The sequence below is a fragment of the Cupressus sempervirens genome, chromosome 10 (assembly GCF_028749045.1).
Source record: "Cupressus sempervirens isolate cs-2001-9-10 chromosome 10, ASM2874904v1, whole genome shotgun sequence".
Lineage (NCBI taxonomy): Eukaryota > Viridiplantae > Streptophyta > Pinopsida > Cupressales > Cupressaceae > Cupressus > Cupressus sempervirens.
The window spans coordinates 223,702,979-223,723,072 of record NC_143127.1 but is presented as its reverse complement, the minus strand read 5'-3'; the positions used below and the strand labels follow the sequence as shown (position 1 = coordinate 223,723,072).

The following is a 20,094-nucleotide window of genomic DNA, read 5'->3' as shown; positions in this document are numbered from 1 at the left end:
ACTCCGTAGAGTGATAAACACAATATTCTCTTCCTCCATCTTGCGACTGATGGCAAGTAATTGATCAGGGAGCGAGGTTTACTCATCCATGACGATATAAAACAAAGTGTTTTTCAGAAAGAAGGTTGTACTTTTGTCAGAAGTCTCATGAAGACCTTCGAGATGTGTCCAGATCTCAACAACTGTCTTGTCGGATGGAATTTGAGAAAGCTGATCATCAGCTACAGATAATTTGAGAAGCATCACCGCCTCTCAATTATTATCCTATGTATCCTAATCAGAACTAGGAGCAGTCGTACATTTCATAACACTCGGAACAGGTTGATCGATGTTTTGATATTCAAAAATTGTGATGATTCGCTTCTTTCAGGTGCCATAATTTCGACCATTGACTTTGGAGTTGTGCTTGAGTAGAATGTTTGTCAGAGATGCCATGGCACATTTTTCAATAAGAAATTGTGAAAATCTGTGAAGGCACGTTCTTCGAGGCAACAAAAAAGACCCTGAAAAATCAGAGTGACCTAGAAGAGAGCTCGAAAAACCCAGAAGGAATATGTTGTCATTTTTTTGGATCCGCAGGCTTCAAAATTGAGAGACCCAATAAAACAAACAACCCAGTTGATCTCTTGAAAAACCCACCAAATCTATGATCAAATTTTTTCCGAGTCCAAATATTAGGGTTTCGAGCAATAAAGTAGGTCGGTGCCCATGAATGGTCGAAATGGCGAAAAATGGTGTTTGTAGGCAAAAATGTTGGGTATTTTTCTTTTAAAAACAGGTTGTGGAAGGACAAAGTTGCAGAATAGGGCACAACCAACACCAATGAAAGATGTAACAGGCGTGCGATATTGGAGAATGATTGTAGGAAAATTGTTTCTAAAAACCACACAGAAAACGAGCTCGTGTAAACACCCAATGATCAGACCATGACTCGTGTTTGAATCCCTATAAATCGCACAAAGAGGCATTGAAAAATCACACACGAAATGACTGGAAATCGCATTCAACAAAAACGTGGAAATAGGGCAGAAAATCGTGCTTGGAGAAACACGGATGTATGGAAAAAAAAGCCCTAAACCCAGGTCGTGATTTACATTCATATCTCTTCCGAATAAAAAACCCCATTTGAAGCAAAATATCTCAATCAAATAATTTCGAAAAATAGCTATTGATAATTTCCAAAAAGAATTTATTATTTTCGAAAAAATTTAAAAACCTTGTTCTGATACCATATCACGAAGTAATTGGAAAAATACTTGCTTTTTATTAATAGAGACTGAAAGGTCATTATATACAAAAGAAAAGAATGATGTTTCCTTACGTAACGATTGTAAAGAATAGAAACATTCTATTCTTACGGAGAAAGCTAAAAAAATGAAAGCTAACTAAAGCTAACTAGATATTTACAATAGATTACCATTAACTAATCATAGACGACTATGTATTATCGTAATATTGCTGTGGTATAATGCAATAAAATGTTTGAGGAATGAGAAATTTCTTGTTTTATATTGTGGGTTTGTAATGCATTTTTATATGCTTGAATCCTGAGTATCATTTTGAGGAAGAACGATTTAATATCTGTTGGAGTTTCTGTTAGTTTCTATTGTGTTTTGTTATACATTTGCATATGTTTAGTTTTGAATATATTTTTAAGGAAAAATCGAGTAGATATTTGGTTTGGGATATTTTAGTGGTATCAGAGCTTTTAAATTTGCCATCCTGGTGGGTATATTCAAAGTTTTGAATCAGAGCTTAGTTGCAAATATCCAAATAGAGTAATGGATAAATTGATATATATCAGGGTGATTTATTTTGGAGCGCATATTCAACAAAGGATTGCAAAAACTGTACATATTGATTTTGAAAAGGGTGGTGCCCATCTTTGTAAAAAGAAGCTGGAACGAGTAAATGAGCTCAATAGACCTACCTTGAGCATGGAGACGTCAATGTCATGTAAGTATGTTTGCATATTTGGTTATAACAGTTGGAGAAAACGTGTGAACAAATATCCTCTACATTCGAAGTTGTATTGAATGAATGCGTAGAGTAGCAGTAATAACTGACAGCGATAATCGGATCACCTTGAAGGAAACTATGAGAGTTTGGGGATAGCCTTTGCCAGATAGATATCGGCACTAGACTAGGCACGACATGTCCATTTTCTGTTAGGTATCCTATTAACACTTACAATAGCGTTCAGATAGTTGGGAGGAGCTCTGGTTTGATAACGCGATCAACTAGGTGTCGAGACGAAGAGAATATAGATTATTGACGGAGACTGGAGTATTAATAGGTTGCCGGAGCTCTTTGTAAATACAGAGATGAGTTTTCTTATTGGACGCAAACTACAGTTGGGGCATTAATTTGTGGCAAGGACTTGAAATATTGGTGCTGATTTGCATCTTGTTTTGCTGAACCTAAAGCCATCTGAATAGAGCTTAGTTGTGCGTCATCTCTAATATCAATGCAATGATTATTGAAATCTAAGGTTGTTAGGACCAACCATTGTATGAAGAGATGCAAGTAGATTGCTCGAGTGTTGGAAGGAGTGGTAATTCCAAGAGTTAGCATTGGCGTTATTATCTATATAGGTGTATCATTGCTTTTAATAACCGTTGGAGGAATAGTAGATGGGTTGTGAATAAAATTTTGTGGTTACGACAATTGGAGGCTTTCAACTATTGACTGGAAATGGAGAATCGAGTGGCACATTTACGATAAGGAAATATGTGGCAGTAAATAGCTTTGCATAATTTGTTTGCGCTTATAACGACATCCACTGAGAATCCCAATTTGTTGTTATTTTTAGGGTGCTATAATAATTCCGATAGTTAGAAAAGAGTATGCGTAGAAGAATTCAAAGAGTGGTGCTTAAAATGTTAATTGAGCCTTAGAGGAAAGAACACACAGGTGGAGACAACATAGAAGAAATTTTATTACAAGTGGAAACTGTTAAGAGGCATTTTTCTCTGACCTCGTGTACGTGGACACCATATTGCGGGCACATTCCAATGAAAGCTCGTATTGTGGAATTCATATTTAAGCTTTGCACAGTTTCTATAGTTATTAACCGCAAACTTAACATTATTTGAAAAATATTTATGAACGAATAAAGTTAGAAAACAAACTGCGGGTCTGAAAGACGTAAGCATACGAGATTTGTATTGAATCACCCCAATATATTTTACAAATATTGTTTTCCAAGACTTTGGAATATTATTTAATTTGTTAAAGTTTAATGGAGAGAATCAAAAGTTTATGATAATGCAAAAGTGGTATTCACCAATTGTGATTGTGTTTCGGGAATCCCTCCAGAGGCATTGCTTTTTGAAGTAAGTGCAAGTACAAGTTGCATATATCTTTATATGTGTATTACCGAGAAGGATTCAAGACCAAGAAAACTTGAGCTGAACTTTTGGCCTAAGGATTTTGAGTCTTCTATGACTGTAGATGCATTGGGCAAGAGTTCATTTCCGAAGTGTTGAATTACGAGCTCAACTCACAGAGAAATTGTCCTTATGTTCATCAAGGAGTGGAATGGATGCTCGAATGCTAAAATTGTGCTTGGAGCTGTTGGAAAGGCTGTAAGAGTGGAGCATTGTGAAAGAGCAAATGTGATAGTTGCTACAATATAGGTTTTCATCTCAAATTGTCATGAAAGCATTTTCTTCTTAGGTGTGAATAAATGACCGGTCATTTCAGGCAACAATCAGTAACCGAGAGTTGAATTGTATACCTTTGTGGCCTTGCTATTATGAAGGAAGAAGAGTTGTGGGGGCATTAGTAGTGTGGTGTGGGTTCTTCAGGACTATGATTAGGTGAATGTGGCAGAGCAATGAGTAACCGAGTGCCATAGAATCAATATAAGCACTCTAAACACACACATGGAGATGAATGGAATAGTAGGTATAGGATTGGTTGGGTTGAGGAAGTCGAGTAAATTTGGGGAGAATAGGCCGTTGATAGTCTTATGAAGTCATCACCAGCAAATAGTTTTGAAGCTACCAGAAGCAGCTAGCATCGTTGAGAACACCATGCCGTATGGAAACACATAATGCTATTGTGGAAGCCCATGAATAGGTGTTGAATACTCGACACTATTGAGGAAGGGCAAGCGAGGATCCCGTTTGTAATGTAATGGTGGAAAATATTGACAAAGTGCTAGAGAGGGTGATAGGTCGGAATTGCTTGTTGATAAGACAACAAACATACAAGGGACTCTTTCAGCGTCACTATCTTGATTGGAGTTCTATCATAGAATAGGTGCTTACATCTGGGTCACGTCTGCTAAGAGCTAGGAGTTGTAGAGTAGTAGAGAATTCCATTCACTGTTAATTGGAGTAACTTAGCTCGAACACTAAAGACATTCCTTTGATAAAGTATTCTCCAGAATTCTGCAGCAGCATTGTTAAAGATCTCTACACACCGGTTTTCTACATCTTGAAGGTCATTTGGGATAATATAGGGCTAGGATAAAATCATAAAAAATATTATGAAGCGACAAGAGTAGTTTGCCCAGAATTTTGAATCCGATATAAGAGCAGAAATACTTGACATTTATGGAGAGTATAAAGAACTTCCTACTTGAATTTAGAATGATTTATCATTCAAGGATTACATGGATTTTTATCTAGAGCAGCAAAATAAGACTGATATGGCCAAAAGAAAGTATTTGGATTTGGTTTAGGATCTCCTTGTGAAAGACCAGTGCAAAGGTGTGTGAAGAATTTTTGGCAGACCAAAATCATCGAATAGAAGGTCTTGAAAAAGAAGAGTAGTCAATTACCATTGATTTACAGCCTTCTCGTGATCGCAGAGAAGATGTTATGCAGGGTGCAAGTTTCTACTTTGGTGAATTGAAGGTTAACTTTGATAAGAAGGTTGATTGGGGTCTTCGTATGATGAGCCTTTGTATACAAATGATAACATGGCAACACTTTGGTCTTTGCATACAAATCAAGAGAATGGGGGAAAGAAGGCCTATAATTTTGAGAGGTGTGATAAACCATATATCTCTTATGCCGATGACATGTATTCAGAGAAACAATCCAAGATGACACATCAAGACGATGAACCGCTTCAACATGACAACAATGAAATGCATACCTTAAACAACCAACTAAAGGTTAGTGAAGACATGGTTGTGGCATTTGTGGTACGTTATGACAACACTCACAAGATGGTTGAGGATCTCTATAAGAAGGCTCGAAGGGAAGTGGAAGGAGATTAGCTTGTTACTGATTTGTGGGTGGTCAAAACAACTTTCGACACTATGAAATCAGATTATTTATATTTGCTGTCCGACAGGGATTATATTCTTAAGGTTGCTGAAATATATGCTGATTAGTCAAATAGAGAAAAGAATGAGATTAAGGCGCTCAACAAGGAGCTTAAGTATGCTCGTGAGGCATTGGATGAAACTTGATTTTCTCTGCAGGAAGAAGAAAATCAAAATAGGGTCACGAATCACGCTTGGGAACATGGCGGTAAAGTGAGGCAGGAGTTTTTCCAAGAAGTCATTGTTGAGCTTGATAGCATTCAGCAAACTTATGACTTGGACAGTTGTCCTAAAAGACCAAGTACCAAAGTTTCAGATCACATTCAGCTTATCAACAACCCCATGTTTGAAGTGGATGCTGATTGGATTTCCGATAATCCCCTTTTTGAGATAAACGAGGACACTCCTTTTGATTATCATGAAAAAGATGAGTCGATTTCAGGATATGGAATCCTGGTACGATTCCTAGCAATGAATATGGGTCACAGGATGGGTGTAGTGATTTGACTACTATCGCTGGTCATTGGATCAGTCCAAATATGGTTTCCTATTTCACCCCATACAGGAGCTAGATGGATTCCCTACATCGGCCTTTGGATAGATCTTGGTGGAGTATTGATGAGAATTATGTTTCAATCACAAGGAACGGTTTTCAGCTTCATTCTTATTCATAGTACCTATGTACTCAGGAGTTCTCCAGATTGATGACAACAATATGGTATTTGATGCGCCCATGGTGTTATTTTCAGATTTTGAGCGACTTGTTTCTTACGTCATCTATTTAGGTCGGGTTGTCACCATCTACTGGGTTATGCATAGTTCATTGATACATTTCTACCTTGTCATATCAGCTGGTTATGACAACAGGGTTTGGGATCTGGGTGTTGACAGTATGCATCTATGGCTTATTGAGGAGTTGGTTATTGTTCTACTCAGTTTGAGACTGGATGCGAGGATAGTCAGAGTTGTATAGTCTTCAGGTACAGTGATATTTCATAGATTTATATGGCATCCAGAGATTTGGTTGATGGATGGGTTGTAGAGTGACACCATGCTTCAGATTGGGCTACAAGGGGCTACCTCCAGATTCATATGGGATCCTGGTATTGATTGCTTGAGGACAAGCAATTTCAAGGAGGGGAGATTTGTAATGTCCCCTTTTCTGGGACATTAGAAACGTTAAAGACATATTATATATAATATTAAAATTGACTTGGCGAGTGTGGACTCAAAATATAAAAGGTCAATTTAATACTATGAAGTGTACTAAAAAGGACAAGGAGAAATAAGATGAAAGCCCAGGAGGGGAGTCGAAGAGTCACAACTGTGAGGATAAAAGGAGAAGAGACTCTTTCATTTGGCATGCTTGATTTCTTATTCAGATTTCAGTTTCTCTCTTGCGAGAATATTCAGAAAGCTTCAGCTTTCAGCCAGTGTGAGGACATAGCCCCTTGTGCCAACAGACAATGGACACAAACCCAGTGTCCATGGACATGTCACTCAGGTGTCTCGTATGCGCTTACAAGTTCTTATCTTAGTGTTCCAATCTGACTGTAAATTCTGTGTTTAAGATTGAATTTTGAATGATGGTTATTGTATTGCTGTGGTATAATGCAATAACATGTTTGAGGAATTTTATGAGAAATTTCTGGTTTTATATTGTGGTTTTGTAATGCATTTTTATATGATTGAATCGTGAGTATCATTTTGAGGAAGAACGATTTAATATCTATTGGAGTTTCTGCTGGTTTCTATTGTGTTTTGTTATACATTTGCATATGTTTAGTTCTGAATATATTTTAAAGGAAAAATTGAGTAGATATTTGGTTTGGGATATTTCAAATTTCTCAACATGACAAGGTAGTAAGTTTACAATCAGTGTTTTAGCACAAACTCTCTCAACATGATATAGTCATAGACTCTCTCAACATGACTTCCAACTCCCATCACAAAATCTCTCAACGTGATGATATCATGGACTCTCTACATGATGTTCACTATGAATCTCTCATAAGTCAAAGAGTTATCAGGTTATCCTTACAACTTATTATTTCACATGAATAATAACTCATAAAATCACAGTTAGAAACTCTATTCCACTTAGTTACCGAATTCTTGCCCTAGAGGCTGGATCCGTGCCTGGATTCGTCCAGATTCTTCCAGATTTTTTTTTTCCCGCGATTATGTTCTTATAATCATAACAACTTTGATCCATAGATTCATGCCAGAATCAAAAATTCATACTATGAAATGATTTAGTTTTAGAATTATGTATATTTCTCACTTTTTAGTATATATAATGCATATACCTTTATATTTTTATATATATACACACACGAATCCTCCACGTATCATAAGTGGGGAAAAAAATCATGAATCGACGGATCCAATTCACGTGTCCAAATCGGATTCGTTTCATGAATCGGTAACTAAGCTTTTCCAACAAGAGTCTCAAAATCTAACAAGAAAGGAAATCATAGCTGAAACTCTTTTCCAACAAGAGTCTCAAATTTTACAAGTACCCACAAGCATTAAAAGCACGTAAAAGAAAAGCAAGGATGCTATAAAAACTCCCTCTCAACCAAAAATCAGCTCCCTCTGAAGTTGAACATCTCCCTCTAAAGATCATTGTTGTTGCATCTTGCAACCAATAGGGAGTAAAGTAATATCAACTTGTTATATAATCAAGTACTACTTTGATCAATGCAATATGATTGTGATAGTATCTTTCTTCTTAATGTTAGCATTGTGTCTATTTTCACACTTTGCATGACTTTTACATATAATCATCCCATCGCTTCCTAATATCTAATCTAATGACTTGAAACAAATGTGGCATGAGAACTGTAGCCAACAATATCGACCCTTGATCCATGGAGCTCAATAATACAATCAACCTTATTCAAGGCATCTTCCACAAGAAATCCTCGTCCTTCATGAACCCATGCAACAACATCATTTTTCAAGATCTCTAGATGATCAAATCAGTCCTAAGCAATATTCCCATATGCATATAATGTCCTGTAATCATGAGAGAGCTCACAAATATCAATGCCAAGACAATTACTATTTATAACCAATTTTCAAGAGGTTGTAGTCTAATCACAACATTTTCAACAGTATTCATAATCAGGAAATACTTCTCTTTTTCCTAGAAAACCTTAGCATGCACAAAGACATGAAATACTGAGATCTGGAGAGACATTCCATGTACCGATGCCAAATGTAATGTTGTGTTGTGAAAACAATCATGTTCCTAGCTTACCATTTCCCCTTTTTTTAATATTTTATTTTATTGCTCTCCAAAACAATAAGCTCTCCAACTTGACGCATCTCTACCTGTGGAACAATAGGTTCTCCGACTCACAAATCAATAACAAGGCTCTACTTCCTGGGTATCTCCGACAACCATCTACCGGAAGAAATTTGGGCCTCAATAGTAATAGACTAACCAGAGATATACCCCGTCAGTTTTTGAATCTCATGCCTTTGTCTACATTCAGTGATGCATAATTTACTCTTAGGCTGAATTCCCAAAGAAGTGTCAGTCATTCTCGTAACATAGCCAAAGCAGGTGCTGAAAATATGTGATTCTAATTCTTGTCAAAAATTAAAGAACAAGCAGCAAAAAATACTGGAGAATCTAACAAGGGAAGATGTGCAAGACAAGCTTTGAACTTCAGCCATATTTCAGCATGTCCATCTGCAAACCATACTCCATAGACGTGAAAGATCTCCAAAATTGACGATACTTTCTTCATTAAAGAAAACAAAGATAAGTGTAGTTAGTTACAAAGCACCGTCCATATACACATGGCAAACATACTAATCAATATCACAACTCAAGACGACTTTAAGAGACTCAATATATGTTGCTAGGCAAATACAAAAGAATGGCCTTGAATCTCCTGATCACTTGGTTAAATTGCACTCATAACATGACAAACACAGAGAAATTCCTTATTAAGAAGTGGCTCGCCTTCACCCTTCTGCTGTCATATATTGAATCCATAGAGTTTAATCTTCATACAAACGACACTCACGATTGTCCTTTCAATAGGACTCCAGGGATCCTCATTTTGAGTACGCCGTCGAAAATGAGCCTTTGCTTGGCTGACCTCCCACTTCATCCAATGCCACTTTACATACATTAGAATGCTCAAGAACACGAGCAACACTTTGCTTGACCATAAAACAAGTCGACCAACTACAACAAGTCAAACAACACCAATAAAAATCGACACTAGCAAGAAAAGACAATTAAGAATTGAAGAAGGAATAGGAAAAGATCCAACGTCATGAACCAACAAAATAAGATGGAGCCTGACATATAGAGATCGCAGCTTTCTTGATGTTCGCCAACCAAAGGAATAACTATTTTATTCTCCAAGCCACAAAACAACCATGGTGAATGATTTTTTTGCGTAGGAGTATTACCAGTGAGATTGATATTCCCACAATCCTTCCCATCAGTCGTCGACTCCTAGTGGCTTTCTAATGACAACTAAACAAAAGAGACAACATTGCACAACTGCTCAATACTCAAGAATAAATATGTACTAGAAAGAATGATGAAGACACATATCATGGATACCATGTTAGATTTTTGTCTAGATAAATGAAGATAATCAGCAATAAACACTAGAGATTACCCTTGGAAATCCTTGCTCCTAAATGATGAGAAAAGCCCAACCACACAAGAAAATATGACTTTATTGATAATAAAATTATTCAACTGTGCAATATTCTTCGCTTGAAGCGATGTAGATAACAAGTAGAGAGAGACTTCACATTACAACCAAACGTCTCTTCAATTTCCCACAACATGACTCTATTTTCAAATACAACTCTTTGTATTTTCATGCCTCAACGCATGCTATATGACACGTCTTAATATTTAATATTACAATTTATCATAAATGTCCTTTTCAGCTGAAGTTGACCATAACGATAATAATGCCCATATTTCTAGAGATGAAGATCTCTATCGCAGCTAAAATCTCCAACACTCCCTCTTAGCGAGAGAGATTTTTAGCTAAATAGTCACACATGGAACCAAAAAATGTCAATGATAAATTATGATCACACATATCCAAAACATAGTTTATGGAATCGCTCAACATGAAAAAATTGCAAAACTCATATTCAACTTTCATCATGGACTCACTCAATGTAATGTTGTCATGGAATCTCTCAATATGAGAGACCTGCAACAATCACATTCAACTTTCATCACGGACTCACTCAATGTGTTGCTGTCATGAAATATCTCAACATGGCAAGATAGTAAGTCTTACAACCAACATTTTATTACCGACTCTCTCAATGTGATACAACCATGGACTCTCTCAACATGACTTCCAACTCCCATCAGAGAATCTCTCAATGTGATGACATCATGAACTCTCTCTACATGATGTTCACAATGAATCTCTCATAAGTGAAAGAGTTATCAGGTTGTCCTTACAATTTATTATTTTACATGAATAATAACCCATAAGATCACAGTTTGAAACTCTTTTCCAACAAGGAGTCTCAAAATCTAACAAGAAAGAACATCACAGCTGAAACTCATTTCTAACAAGAGTATCAAAATCTAACAAGAAAGGAAATCGCAGCTGAAACTCTTTTCCAACAAGAGTCTCAAATTTTACAAATACCACAGGCATTAAAAGCATCTATAGATAAGATAAGATAAGATAATGATATTAATGTCCAACAAGAGACCAACAAGGGTCTAAGGGACTGAAAGATACAACTAGGAAGAAGAACAACCCAACGGGAGCACCAAATGGTGTTGGAAAAAGAACGAACAGGAAAACAAAGAAAGAAAACAAGCAACACAAAAGAGAAGGACTAGAAATCCTTTCTCGGTAAAAAGAAGTCCTTCACAGAAGGAGAAGGCCCTGAGTGGCCAGAGGTCCAGGCCGGTCTTTGAATAGAACTGGAAGTAGGGTGTTGCAGTTAGCTAAGTCCGCAATGAGGTCTAACTGATCTAGTATGTCCGGAGTTGGGCGTAACAAGTGGTCGCTTCATGCCCCTGGAGGGTGAAATGGGCTGGAAAAAGGCAGTAATAAGCTGATCGGAGGACTGGCTTTGAGGAAGTAGAAGCTGTAAAGTGTGGTCGCGGAGCTGTGAAGTCTCCCGGAGGTAGAGTGCTAAGCACTGCTGGCCAGGGTAGCTGAAGAAGTCTGATAGAGATCTGCAGTCTTTGAATAGACAGTGGAACCTGCCTCTGATCTCATAGTAAATAGGGCATCTGAAAATGAAGTGGATCTCAGTCTCCGTCTTTGACAAAGTGCAAAGCTGGCAAATCTGGTCATCTTTAGTCAAATGGTGGTCCGTCTAGCACCGAAGTCAATGTGAACCGACTCTAAAAGACCCCAGGGATATGCAAAGTGTGTAACTCCAACACCAACTCAAGTATAAGGGACGTAAAATAATCCCATCATAGATCTGTAAGAAGTGCTCTGAGTAAAAGGCCATCCGTGGGTGCAAACCCCCGTGAGGGTTAGTCCAGGTCGTGGTGATGTACTGTTTGTAAATGTCGAGCCTGACATGCTCATTCAACTCCTGTTGTGAGGGGAGGAGGTGGGCGGGGGCATCCAATGAGAACTGGTAAGGTGGGAGACGATCTATGTCAATCCCGACCAAGCTCAATAAGGCAGTGGCCTGGGAATACCAACAACGAGCTTTGGTCGTCAAGTCGGAGCTTGCAATAGCAACGGAGGAATAATATGCGAGATAGGAGTACCTGTGGTGACCACTAGTTGAGTCTGAGAAGCCCCTGAGGCGATGGAGGAACCAGATCAAATTGAAGATGACACTAAGCCTGAAAGGGTGAGCACCAAACTCGGCCAAGATAATACTGTGAGGAGTGTACCGATGACATCTGATAATCCCACAGAGGAGAAGGGTCTGAACCATCTCGACTGAAGCCCAATCAAAATCAAGAAGAGAAGGCCCCCAAACTATAGAACCATATAAATTGTCGGTCTGACCAGAGAGTCTAATAGAGATAACTTGGACTCAGTGTCCTAAAAGTGGTGTCTGAAACACTGTCTCTCCAAAAGAGCAAGGGAACCCAAACCCTTGGCCACCCTAGGTAGGTGGGCAGGTCTCATGCTGAAGCGAGGACTAGAGAACTTAGCCCCGAGGTAAGTGTATGAGGAGACAATTTCGATCGCCTGGCCCTGGAAATTGAAGTGGAGATGTGAGGTCTTCAGACAGCTGAAGACCATTCACCCAAGTCTTCACAATCTGCATGACTTTTGCATATAATCATCCTATTGCTTCCTAATATCTAATCTAATGACTTGAAACAAATGTGGCATGAGAACTGGAGCTGACAGTATCAGCCCTTGATCCGTGGCGCTCAATAATATAATTAACCTTCTTATTCAGGGCATCTTCCACAAGAATTCCTCGTCCTTCATGAACAAATGCAACAATATTATTTTTCAAGATCTCTGGATCATCAAATCAGTCCTAAGCAGTATTCCCATGCATTTAATGTCCTGTAATCATGAGAGATAACTCACAAATATCAATGCCAAGACAAACACTATTTATAAGTTATAACCAATATTCAAGAGGTTGTAGTCTAATCACAACATGTTCACAAGTATTCATAATCAAGAAATACTTGATGCCAAATGTAATGCTGTGTTGTGAACACTGAAAACAGGGATACTATAAAGACCCCCTCTCAACCAAAAAACAATCTTCCTCTGAAGTTGAACAACTCCCTCTAAAGGTCATTGTTGTTGCATCCTGCAATCAATAGAGATTAAATTAATGTCAACTTATCATAAAATCAAGAACTACTTTGATCAATGCAATAAGATTATGATAGTATCCTCCCTCTCAATATCAGCATTCACGTGTCCATTTTCACAGTCTGCATGACTTTTGCATATAATCATCCCATTTGCTTCCTAATATCTAATCTAATGACTTGAAAGTTGAAACAAATGTGGCGTGAGAACTGGAGCTGACAGTATCAGCCCTTGATCTGTGGCACTCAATAATATAATCAACCTTCTTATTCAGGGCATCTTCCACAAGAATTCCTCGTCCTTCATGAACCAATACAACAATATTATTTTTCAAGATCTCTGGATCATCAAATCAGTCCTAAGCAATATTCCCATGCATTTAATGTCCTGTAATCATGAGAGATAACTCACAAATATCAATGACAAGACAAACACTATTTATAACCAACATTCAAGAGGTTGTAGTCTAATCACAACATGTTCACAAGTATTCATAATCAAGAAATACTTCTCTTTTTCTCAAAAAATCTTTAGCATGCAGAGAGGCATGAAATTCTGAGATCTGGAGAGACATTCCATGTAACGATGCCAAATGTAATGCTGTGTTGTGAACACTGAAAACAATCAAGTTCCCAGCTTACCATTTCCCTTTTTTTTAATATATTCTATTTTTACTGCTCTGCAGAACAATAAGCTCTCCAACCTGATGCATCTGTACCGGCGGAACAATAAGTTCTCCAGCTCACAAATCAATTAGAAGTCTATGCTTCCTGGATATCTCCCTCAACTATCTACCAGAAGAAATCTGGGCCTCAATAATAATAGACTAACTGGAGATATACCCCGACAGTTTCTGAATCTCACACATCTGTTAACTTTGAACCTGACACATAATTTTCTCTCAGGTCGAATTCCCAAGGAAGTGTCGATCATTCTCGTTATGCAGCCAAAGCAGGTGCTGAGATTGAACCCGTCGCTCAAACCCATCCCCAAACAAGCAGAAAATATGTCAAATAAAGAATGTCAAAAATTAACGAACAACAAGCAGAAAACATTGGAGAAACTGGCAACGAGGGAATACGTGAAAGACAAGCTTTGAACATCAACCATCTTTCAACAATGAACAAATAGCATTTTCATTTCCAAATCATACTCCATTGATGTGAGAGATCAAAACTGACGATACTTTCTTCATTAAATAAAAGAGAGACAGGTGTAGTCAGCTACAAAGCACCGTCCATATACACATGGCAAATATACTAATGAATATCACAATTCACTACGACTTTAATAGACTCAATATACTTTGCCAGACAAATACAAAAGAATGGTCTTGACTCTTCTGATCACCTGGGTAAACTGTATTAAGATAATATCTTTAATATCTTTATTAAGATATTATCTCCTCAGTTAAATACTTTCTATAATGGTCAACTACTTGTCTCTAGTCCATCTTTCAGTCTAGATAGGAATGTTTCCTATCCTGTCTCTTTTGTCTTCAGTCCAGATAGGAATGTTTCCTATCCTGTCTTCAGTTTTGTTTCTAATTTCGTCTTCAGTCTAAACAACGTCTTTGTAATTCTTTATAAGGAACACATTTGTTCCTTTGTTAACCAATCAATCATCCGGAAATCGGTTAATCTGCCAATTCTTGAATCTTGTAACGCACATATAACATGACAAATATGGAGAAATTCCTTATTAAGAAGTGGCTTGCTTTCACCCTTCCACTGCAATATATTGAATCTGCAGAGTTTAGTCTTCATACAAACGGCACTCAGGATTGTCCTTTCAATATGACTCCAGGGGATCCTCATTATGTGCATGCTTTCGAAAGTGGGCCTTTGCTTGGCTGACCACCTCCACATCATCCCATGCCACTTTACACACATCCGAATGCTCAAGAACACAAGCAACACTTTGCTCGACCATAAAACAAGTCAAACAGCTACAGCAAGTGGAACAACATAAAATAAAAATCGAGACTAGCAAAAAAAGACAATTAAGAACTGATGGAGGAATAGGAAAAGATCCTACATCATGAACCAACAGAATAAGATGGAGCCTGACATATATAGATCACAATTGTCTTGATGGTCACCAACCACAGGCTTAATTACTTTATTCCCCAAGCCACATAAAACCATGGTGAACAATTTTTGTGCATAGGAGTATTTTACCAGAATTGCAATATGTTTTTATTAATAATATATGCTAAATGTGTAGATGCATAACAGAAATGCAGGCTTTAAACATGAACAAGAAGATGATAAATCATATAGCAATGACATATTGCAAATGATAAACTTCTGACTTGAACAGTGATAAAAGTTTATTGTTAATCAACATTGTATCAAAGTTTCAAACTGATTTAAGTATTGAATTAAACCAGTGTAATCCCAGTACTAAGGTATGTCGGGACGGTGGGATGTTGGGACAAGTTTTCGAGACTGGGGAAAATGGGCCTCATTTTCGGGACGGTGGGGGGATGGCCAGGGGACAGCGGCAAGTGGTGGACAGGGCAGGGAGGGGTCTTGCATAGTATACATATAGAACTTGAACTGCTAGTTATGAAATGATGTTTCAGCAGAACATACCAAATTAAAGTACTCAAATATAGCATAATTGCAACATGAACTAGAACCATTGAAAATTCAACATAGTAACATATTACATACCCAATAGTAACATTCAAAAATCAAAATTCAAATAGAAATTCAAGTACTCATCCCAGCGGTGGCATGGTTGCGGAATGGCAGAGGTACCCAAGTACCCTGTGCGGGGACATCTTGGTGACGGGTACTTCGAGGTTTGGTAGGGGGATGCAAGTACCTGTGTCACACTGAATTAACTTGATAAACAACAAGCTGACATGCTAACCAAAAACTGAAACAAAAATTAAAAATCTTAATCAAGGTCTTCAGCTACAATGCTCTCCACTGAGCACCTGGTGCTTGGGTATATGGATACGCGTACCCATGCTACATAGTATATCTGTATCACTCACTCTATTTGAGTGCCAATTTGTTGCATCACCAAATTGAGAGTGTACTGTGCATGGTGTCCAAAAAATGTGGTCATATTTGTACTTAACCAATGCACCCGCATCCTTACAATTTTTTGCATTGTCAGTATTACTTGGACCACATTCTCACTACCCTCCATCTCTATGAACTTAAAGAAATTTGGAAATGAACTGTGCATCTTTCACTACCCCTTCACAATCAACTGCCCTAGAAAACATTGCCCCTTTGGTGGACACTACAATAACTTTAATCAATGAACAGTTTCTGATATCTTTCCATCCATTGGACACAATAGAAAAACCCAAAGTCATCCAAGAATCTCTAATTGGTTGAAGAAATCTTTCTATAGAAATCCTCTCTTTGTAGTATGCTGGTACCCACCTTTTCATTACCCAGGACTTGTGTAATCAGCGGGCGCATTATGGATGGCCATCACCATCTCTTTCCAGTATGGTGATCTCACCAAGTTGAAATGAAGATCATTGGCATAGAGGCGTCGTTCAATGGCTTGATCAACAATGTTTCTTGCCCCCATTTTAAATGCTGTGTCTAGTGGACCTCTTTTGCGGATGTTAATTTCTACTTCATCTTCCACTTCTGGCACAAATAAGAAAGGAGGAATTTTTGCGGTTGCAACTGTTACGGAAGGTAACTCTGTTTTTTCCTTCCTGATGGACCAAAGAACTTTGTTTTGATCTTTTAACCAATCTATCAACCTCTTCTTGTTCTTTTACATAGCTTTCTATTTGTGCAGTAGACATCCCCTTCCTTGCTTTGCCTATGCACATTCCCAATCCTTTGCCAGCAGAGGGCCCATATAGTGAAAGTTTAACTTGAGAATATGAGCTATCAAACAGTTTACTATCACATATGACCCACCTCCTGCAACTTGTGAAATTCTTGTGGCATGTCTCCATAAAGGAGATCCTATATCAATTTTGTATTTATCGGCTCCTTGCCTTCCCATAGAACTTACGCTACTGTTCATTCTTGCAATCTGATTTTTTTCTATTTATTATAAGAAATTAAATAAATTTTAATTATAAAAAAACTAAGAAATTCAATCATATAGGTATGAAAAATGATATAAAAATCTTAAAATAGTTAGCTAAACTTGTTTCTTTATTTCGTTAAAAAAATGAACAAAATTTGAAAAATTTAATCACAAACTTGAAAAATCTTAAAAAAACAAAAAGTGACAAAAAACAAACTCATTAAAAGACTCAAGAATAGGATCAAATGCTTACTTTTAGACACTTAAATCTCCTTTGTGGAAGCTATATGGCACTTGGATCCCTTCGAAAATAATCACCTGCCCTTCAAAATGCCAAAATGGAGTCCAAATGGGAAGAGAGCAAAATTGCAAACAAAATGCTATGCTAAAACAATGAATGGCCTCTTTAAGGGCCGTTTTAGGGTTTAGAGGAAAAAATAATAATAAAAATGTGCTTTTAGCACATGTTTTAAGTGAAAATACAAAAGAAAAACATTGCTTTTGGACATTTTATTTTATCCTGGGCGTCTGTATGCACTGAGATGCTCTCTGATGCCCACTGGGAGCATTACAGCTCCCTGTGCACGTCAGAGTGCACCGGGATCAGCACCCGCATTTGAATGCATCCGGAGCTGGATCTGGGGCCTCTTGGATAGCATCGTGTAACTTAGCCTAAAATAAATAAACTTTGAAGGCATTAATTTTTATTAATTAGAAGCTATTCTGATTGCGTATAGAAGTATATGTTGATTGAATGAGTACAGAAGTAGATTTAAGTTGAAGGAATATACTTCTTGAGTATATAAATAGTCTTAAGTGTTTCAGGTGCACAATATTAATTGATTATGTTATCCATGGCATCAAAAACAAAAAGCACAACACGAAGGGAGGAGTTTATCACATAATTCAGCATCACTAGCTTTTTTTGGGTGCCTACATTTAGTATCTTGGACAAGTATACAAATGTTGCTTCAAACACGGGAGCATTATTTAGGATAGGGATTGACTTGGCAAACCAAAAATATTCTATTCCATGAGCATTCTACCATCCTGATGATGATTACAATGTGTGATCCAAAATGTTGATACAAAAATATTTACACAATCAAAATCATCAGTGGCAACACCAAATTAATATAATTCCCCTTGGGGTCTCTCTGTGGGGAATATCCTGGGAGACATCCCTCTTGCTGAGGGCCCATTGGTGGTATGCTCACGAGAACAGGAAAAGGGGGATATTCCCATCCCTCCATTCTCAGTTTGTTGGATCTATTTACTTTATGGAAGGTATGGGGATATGAAGTGGTCTGCTTAGAATAGTTTCACTGTAGATGTCACTATAAAGATTAGGTGGGATGACTTCTTGTGTGACTTTTGTCTTTTGCCTCTCACCTTTGTCTTGTTTTCCTGCATAGGAGGATTTGTGTTTTTACCAAGTTGCTGTTGGTATAAAGCCCGTTTTTGTTGCATCTACTTTATTATTGCATTTCAATTTGTTTGCTTGGATAGATGGAGTTTTCTTTTGAAAATTGAGGAATTTTGAGATCTGAAATAAAACGTGTTTTTCTCTTGTTTTGTTTAAGAGAAATAATTATGACCCTACACCGTACTGCATTTTGAAGTCACATACATCTGTTTGTCGTGCAAAATTCATTCTTGAAAATTCTTAATATCCAGTTAGCAGTGCCATGTTTTCTTTCCAATTCTTAGTTCTACCAATCTGGCTTTCTCACTGTGTGCACACTGTCAATTGTATATTGAGGTTGATTATTGTGAATGTAGCTTGAAGTTCTTAGATCTTAGTGATTTGTAATTTTGAGAGTTAAGCTTCTTCATTGCACTTTTCTCATGTCAAATAATTATCAATTAGATTGGATCACCGAATTTAAGCATTTTTCTTTCCAACAATGTGAATGTTCAGTTAATGCTATAAGATGGTCAAATTTTTTGAAGAGGTTTAGAATTCTATTAAAATAGGGTGTGTGATATCCCAGCTCTTTGTCTGGATAGGAATTATACGATGCTGTTCAACATAGAGCAGAAGAAAAGACTTACAACAAACAATAGTCAAAGGCTATACAAAGTATGGCAGACGACTGTCACTTAAGAACCAATGTAGAATTATTCTAGGAGTTTGGTACAATCTTGTAAATTAAGACTAGAAAATTTGGCCTTGAAGCATAGTTATATATATATTGAACTAATAGTTTCTAACATCTGTTATTCTGGTATCTAAATGGCAAGTTCTTGTGTTTTTACAGGGGAAGCATTGAAATAGTTTTTGGTCCATATTAATGGTATTGACAGTGGAGAGCAGTTTTGAGTAGAAAGGTTTGGTACAAATTACTTGTAGAGCTCACTATATTTTGGTAGAGAGCAGAGGGTCCATATTAATGGTATAGACAGTGGAGAGCAGTTTTGAGTAGAAAGGTTAGGTACAAATTACTTGTAGAGCTCGCTCTATTTTGGTAGAGAGCAGAGAGCCTCGGCTGGCTTGATTTAATATTTTTTTCCTCCATCTATGGTGTTTTAAAGTTACATACGATTCAAGCACTGAAATTGTCACTGGGCATTCAAAATGTAATTTGGTATTATGGCAGTCTTTTTCTTCAATAAGAGATAAGAGCAATTCTTTGATGTTTTGTTTAGTTCATCCAATAGATGCTTTTATTTTAGTTTTCTGTTCCGCAGTTATGATTATAGAGAAACAATTCTACTTGTATAATGTAGTATATTAGTGCAATAAGACTTCTTAGCTGGCTTAGTGCACAATATTTAGTGCAAAAAGCCTCTAGCTGGCTTGGATTAATATAGTGTGTTTCTATCACGGGCTTCTTTAGTATTGCTGACAACTAAAGCTCTTTAAATGTCTAGGCATTGAAAATTTAATTGGATATTACAGTAAACCAAATTTTCAACGTAGGTCTTCATGTTTTACTAATTTGTTCGTCCAATAATATTTTGGCTTTTATGGTTAGTTTTTTATCTACTTTTTTCCCTCTTTCTTTCTCTATC

The 20,094-nt window shown here is 37.3% G+C and overlaps 1 protein-coding gene across 4 annotated transcripts in view; it reads left to right on the top strand.

The window, feature by feature from the left end:
* The window catches only part of LOC149533437 (Sas10/Utp3/C1D family), a 69,414-nt gene extending 49,698 nt beyond the window's left edge, over positions 1-19,716 (top strand). For 2 of the 4 annotated variants that reach the window (XM_089805242.1, XM_089805244.1), the window contains exons 9-10: positions 19,090-19,162; positions 19,341-19,716. In XM_089805242.1, the coding sequence (XP_089661368.1) occupies positions 19,090-19,146 (57 nt within the window). In that variant the 3' untranslated portion in view covers positions 19,147-19,162; positions 19,341-19,716. The remainder of the gene's footprint in view (positions 1-19,089; positions 19,163-19,340) is intronic. The other 2 variants (XM_089805243.1, XM_089805245.1) reach the window with 1 other exon arrangement.
* Positions 19,717-20,094: the final 378 nt, after the last annotated feature.